The sequence below is a fragment of the Microtus oregoni genome, unplaced genomic scaffold (assembly GCF_018167655.1).
Source record: "Microtus oregoni isolate MIOR12 unplaced genomic scaffold, Mior012 000145F_ref0000173, whole genome shotgun sequence".
NCBI classification, from domain to species: Eukaryota; Metazoa; Chordata; class Mammalia; order Rodentia; family Cricetidae; genus Microtus; species Microtus oregoni.
In genome coordinates this window covers 760,190-765,795 of record NW_024544795.1, presented here as the reverse complement: position 1 = coordinate 765,795, position 5,606 = coordinate 760,190, and the positions used below count along the sequence as shown (strand labels likewise).

At 33.0% G+C, this 5,606-nt stretch overlaps 1 protein-coding gene across 1 annotated transcript; it reads right to left on the bottom strand.

Moving 5' to 3' along the window:
• Positions 1 to 739: 739 nt before the first annotated feature.
• LOC121444877 (odorant-binding protein-like) lies at positions 740 to 4,931 on the bottom strand. The gene is made up of 6 exons (XM_041646802.1): positions 4,881 to 4,931; positions 4,359 to 4,498; positions 3,393 to 3,463; positions 1,834 to 1,944; positions 1,042 to 1,143; positions 740 to 756 (listed from the first exon to the last, which is right to left on the bottom strand). The coding sequence occupies exons 1-6, from the start codon at positions 4,929 to 4,931 to the stop codon at positions 740 to 742; spliced, it is 492 nt and encodes a 163-aa protein (XP_041502736.1).
• Positions 4,932 to 5,606: the final 675 nt, after the last annotated feature.

The following is a 5,606-nucleotide window of genomic DNA, read 5'->3' as shown; positions in this document are numbered from 1 at the left end:
TCTGACTTCACATGAAAGGGGAGAATTACTTTAAAGAGAAATGGTGATTTATATGTGATGCTGTTGTGATGGTGGAGAGGATATGATGCATAATTCCATTTTTCCTGTCGTCTCTGCTGACATGAAAGCAAAAATTAAAACATGATTGAACAGACAGGAAAGATTTCATCATTGAGAGTTCACAGAAGCAAAATTAAATATAACAATATATTGAGTACAGAGAAGAAATTGTACACAAATAGTTCCTTTCCCAGAAATCACCAATATCTTGTGCTTTGGATTGTATAGGAGCACAGTTGACAGAAAATAATGACATTCTGTGATGCTACATAAAAATTTATATTGAAAGGTTTCAAGGAATATACTGAAAGATCAACATGCTTTACTATATCTGTGACAAATAATACACTACAATCATAACTAAAGTAAGATTTTTCAAATGAGAAGACATATTTTCTTGATGGAATAGTCCTCAATATAAAAATATTAACAATTCTGAATTAGATAAAATTCTTCACATTGTTTTAAAAATAAAAATATTCTATCCTTCATTTCTATCATTGTAAGAATTTTTGCTTTAAAAGATACATAATATCCTGTCTTGATTTTGCCAATTTTGAATCCATTTTTTTTCTTTGGTCACATATTTTTTATAAGTTTTTATGTAATAAGCACAAATTTATTCAAATATCAAAATTGTTAGGCCTGACTTCTGTTTCTACTCACCTACAGAAGGTCGTTATTGAGGACACGTATCTGTAATAGAACATAAGTAAGGTAAAGAGTGACATAAATGTTCTCATAAGAATATGAGAACAGCCCCACAAGGATTATTTCTGGAAATAGCAACTGAAATATTTCATATGACTATATATAATCTAAATCAGTAATATTACTGAGTATATAGATAGATATAAATTTGTAGATAGATAGACTCGCTATATATATATATATGTAAACATTGATACACAGATAATATATGTGTATATATATATATATGTATATATTTGCTATGAGCAAAAAAAAATTCATTGAGGTTACCTGTAGCCAGAACATTTTGAATGTTTTCTGTTGGAATGTTCTGTTCCTTGGCAAATTCCTCAAGTTTTTCATATTGTTCAAGAGTCAAAGGTTGACCTTTTCCTACATTGCAAGAATGACAACGTCACAGACATGTTCAGTAGAATTCTTCAGTATTTACATTGCTTCCTTCATGTCCCTCCTTGATAAACAATGGAAAATCCCAACTGCTCCAAATTTATCTACTCTGGGTGGATCAATAAAATCAATAAAAAATTTTCCTCAAATTTCATGGATATATTTAATGAAGTCTATATGGTAGTATGACACCACTTTTCAGGGTTTCATGATATATCAAAAATAACACAAATTTCCTAGAGAATTCACTCATCTCAGTCCTATGTACTTTCAAAACCATAACACTAGAGAGTCATGAAGGCCTGTTGATGGAACCTTCACATTTCTCCCAACTCTATACTCTAGAGTTCATGTTTTAATTTAGTACACAGTGGGTCAAATGACACTCAAAATTGTCTGAACTGTGAGAAAATAATATTTGATTCATTCTTTCTAATGAGGAAACATGAACATAAACACTTCCAATAGTCTTCCCCTCACCTCTAGTATGCAATGACCATGCTACTCAAAATACAATATAATGTAAAAGTTGGACCACACAACAATCAGATTGTTATTTAGTGGACAGGAGTTTGGAAATACCATGATAAAGTATTTCGAGGGTGAATCTGACATAATCTTCATTTACAGGGTGATACCTATGTTACTTTTCCAAAAATGCACTACCATTCTTACCAACAACATAAATCAGATTTGTTGTCTGGCCAGCTCGATCCACATTCTTACTGATAAAGACTATATTGTCTGGTGTTGCATGCACAGATTTAAATCTAACATCACCTTCATCTGTAATAATAGAAACATTTCAAAATGAGTGTCACTTAGCTTTCTACTTTGTTTGATGTCACCTTTTGACTAAACATTAATATTGATCCATACTCTAGCAATTATGTCTGATTCACTATCATATGACACATGTGTGCAAATATTTTCCTATAGTCATTCATTTTACATATCTCATCATAATACAGTGACCAGTATCCCCACTCTTTAAACCTGATCGTGAATCTTAGGTACAGACACATTCCATTTTCTCTGAATTCTTTGCATCAAGACCTGTGGGATTATTTTTTTTCCCCTTTAACCTGATCCTAAAAGGCCACATGTCAATTTCTGGAAACAGTAAAACTCTAGTGTCACACCATGGTGATATTTAGTGGGCAAATGTATACATATGCAAAAAGACTTACTGTTCTAATTAGAGATATGCATAAAAGTTTTCATCTTGTAAGATTATGAATGCAAAAGATGTAAGAATGAACATTTTAGGTTTTCCAGACCTTCATATTGTGTGTGTGTCTCTCTCTGTGTGTTTCTGTCTCCATCTCTGTATTTGCCTCTGTCTCTGTCTCTCTGTGTATGTGTGTGTGTGTGTGTGTGTGTGTGTGTGTGTGTGTGTGTGTGTGTCTGTCTGTCTGTGGTATAAACTTACACTGATTAAATGATAAGTGTGCTTCATGGGAAAAAAAAGAATTTTTGGATCTGGTCACTTTCTATTACTGGGCTCCTTTAAATATCCATTAAACTTGTAAAATAATAGGCTTGCCAGAAGAATGCACCCTCCCTTATTTTAAGATCAAACCAAAGGTCATTCTGTGTATAATTCAGTTTAATAATATTGCTGTTATCTTAGCAATTTTTACAAAATTAAATTAGTCAATCTGAAATTCTTAAAGAGATTTTCCCCAAACTGTTTTTCAAAATTGAAATGTCTCATCCCAAGTTCTAAATGTTATGATCTGTATAAAATAAGAGAAAATGAAACTTTAAAATAGCACCATTAATTTAAATTTTCCATGAATTCAGAATGATAGATAATGCCTGCAATATAAGTACTAGATAGTCTGAGACATGAAGTTTGCAAAGATTTTCTAGGCCATTGAGACCAATCAGTGAATAGAAGCCCTGTTCAATAACAAACCAAGATACTGTATGAAAGAAAAGACACTGAATATTATATAGAAACAAATTTTTATGCAGGAAACTATTTGGAGATATTTTGTTAGCATTACTCACATCTTCATTTAATAGTGTTCTTCTCCATGTAAGCTTCAGATGACCTATAATGTACTCTAACTTTGTAGCATATCTCAGCTGGTTGGAAGGATTGATAACATTCCAAGTAACCAAATTAGTTTTAGGTTCATGTACCTATTAATGGCTGTGGTATCTATGTATGTGTTCATACCCACAGTTTTTTGTTAATAGAGGAAACTCCCAGAACCAATACTTACACTGGGTTCTGTACTTGCCATCATCTTGCATATACCCAGTGATTTTGGTCTTTGAACATTGGCCATTCTCACTAAAAATCAAACAGAGGAACCCTGGTTTATACTTAATAACCTTTAATTCATATTAAAGACCTTCAAGTATTTTAATAAACTTGATGAAGTAATAGTATCTATGAACAGTGTACAGAGCTGGAACAGAAGTACCTAAGCTTACCTCACTTCTCCTAATTCTTGTTTATAAAATATTATCCTGTTTGTAATCATAAAAATGACATCCTTTATTTGTGGCATTTTTCCAAGTGCTATGAAGACTCTGATGTCTTTCTTACCCAATTTCACTATTCACTGAGTATGGCTTTCAATATGTTAATTCTATTATTCTACTCCAGTCATAATATGTATTTAGGATTATATGCATGTGTTTTAAGTGATTTAATTTGTAAACAAAAACTTACAATTGTAGCTAGAACATATAAATGGTTCTAGGCTTTCTTAGTTCTTATGGCATTATACATTCTTACAATGAACATAGTCATCCAAATGTCATAGAATGTCTTTGAAACTAGAGCATGAAAGTAAATGATTTACAAATTAGATTTATCTGACCTGGAAGACTTTTTATGATGGCATTGACTGAATAAGATAATATATGTGACTTTGAATCAAATGTTCACATACACCTCTTAAATTACTAGAGTCTCCTGAATCTAATAAATGGGCACAAAATTCAACCACTAGCCTCCAACCAAACATATTTCTAAGGAAACACTCATGGAATTGGAGACAATATCTAATTTTTGTGTGGTGTCTAGAGCTAAACCATCACAGAATAAAATAATCACATTGCTGAAGATGAGGACTTCAATTTCATGACCAAAACCAGAACATTCCCCTGTAAGTTTAACAACATAAAATCTGTACAATGGAAATATTCTGCTCTGTTTACATGGTTGACCATTTGCTTACTTGACGTAAAATGTGATTTCCAATTCATTACATCCCTCACTACAAGTAAGTTCACGAACGTAGAGTCTCAGAGGTCCTCCTTCCACTATCTTGTCCACATTGTCAGCAGCAATGGCAATGGTATCCCACTTTCCTTCAATCTAAAGAAAACAGCAAAGACAATTGATCTCAGTCACTAGAAATGCATAAGCTAACTAGAAATATAAATAAATAATATTTTGTTTATTACTTCAAGATTATGTTTCTAGGGATGTAGAATAACACAGGGCAATAACTCAATTAACATAGCACATTGAACCAGAACTTTGAGTTGCTCATGTTTTGCCCTCTTAACCTCTGCATGTTCAACCCATTGCTATCTTATTTCATTTGTTTCATCCTAGAAAATCAGACTGAAAAGTGTAACTGAGTAAAAGTCAGAAAGGTTATTTCATGAATATGGTCTAACTGGACAACACATCACATCCCCAGAAATGTGCTATTGAAGAACATCAAACCTATGCATGGACCAAATGAATTTACCTCCGCATGAGCCAGGCCAAATGCCAAAGCCAGCAGTAGAAATTTTACCATGGCAGTGTCTGACTTTAGCCTTCTGCAGAAGCTCAAAATATTGGTTGTGAAGGAACTGAACTGACAAAGCTTTTCATACAGTTAATTAGAGGGAGTTTCATGGAATCAACCAATGGTTCTGTACCACAACAACCTGCATGTGTCGAATATTTCCTCTTTGGCCCTGCTGAATGGTATATGAGCTCATATCCCTAAACTAATAAGATTAAGTTAAAGGTCAGATTCTGTTGGGATGATTTATTGAGTGTGCCTGTCAGAAAGAACTATCCTTGGGAGAGCATTTAAGTAATCGTTTTGCCTCCAGAACTATACTTGTGGGTAAAGGTCACAATGCATATGCATATGTCATATAGGATTCATTTAAAACCACATGTGCTTTAAAACACATTTTGAATCTAAGCATAATACTGTGCAGTTAAAAGAATTTAAAACTGTGGCATGGGCTTTATGAGCCAAAGTAACCATGCTATTAGAAGATAAGATGTTAAAACTAAAGAAGGATCTCCTATAAGGTTATTGATGTCCTGTGCTATCTGTAAGTCTTTCCATATATTGACTACTTTATTTTTCCTGTATACTGAACAAAGACTATGACATAGAGTTACAGGAGATATCACCAAAGCTTAACTGTATGAGTAATAGAAAAACTGCTACTAGATGTCCACTGGCAATAAA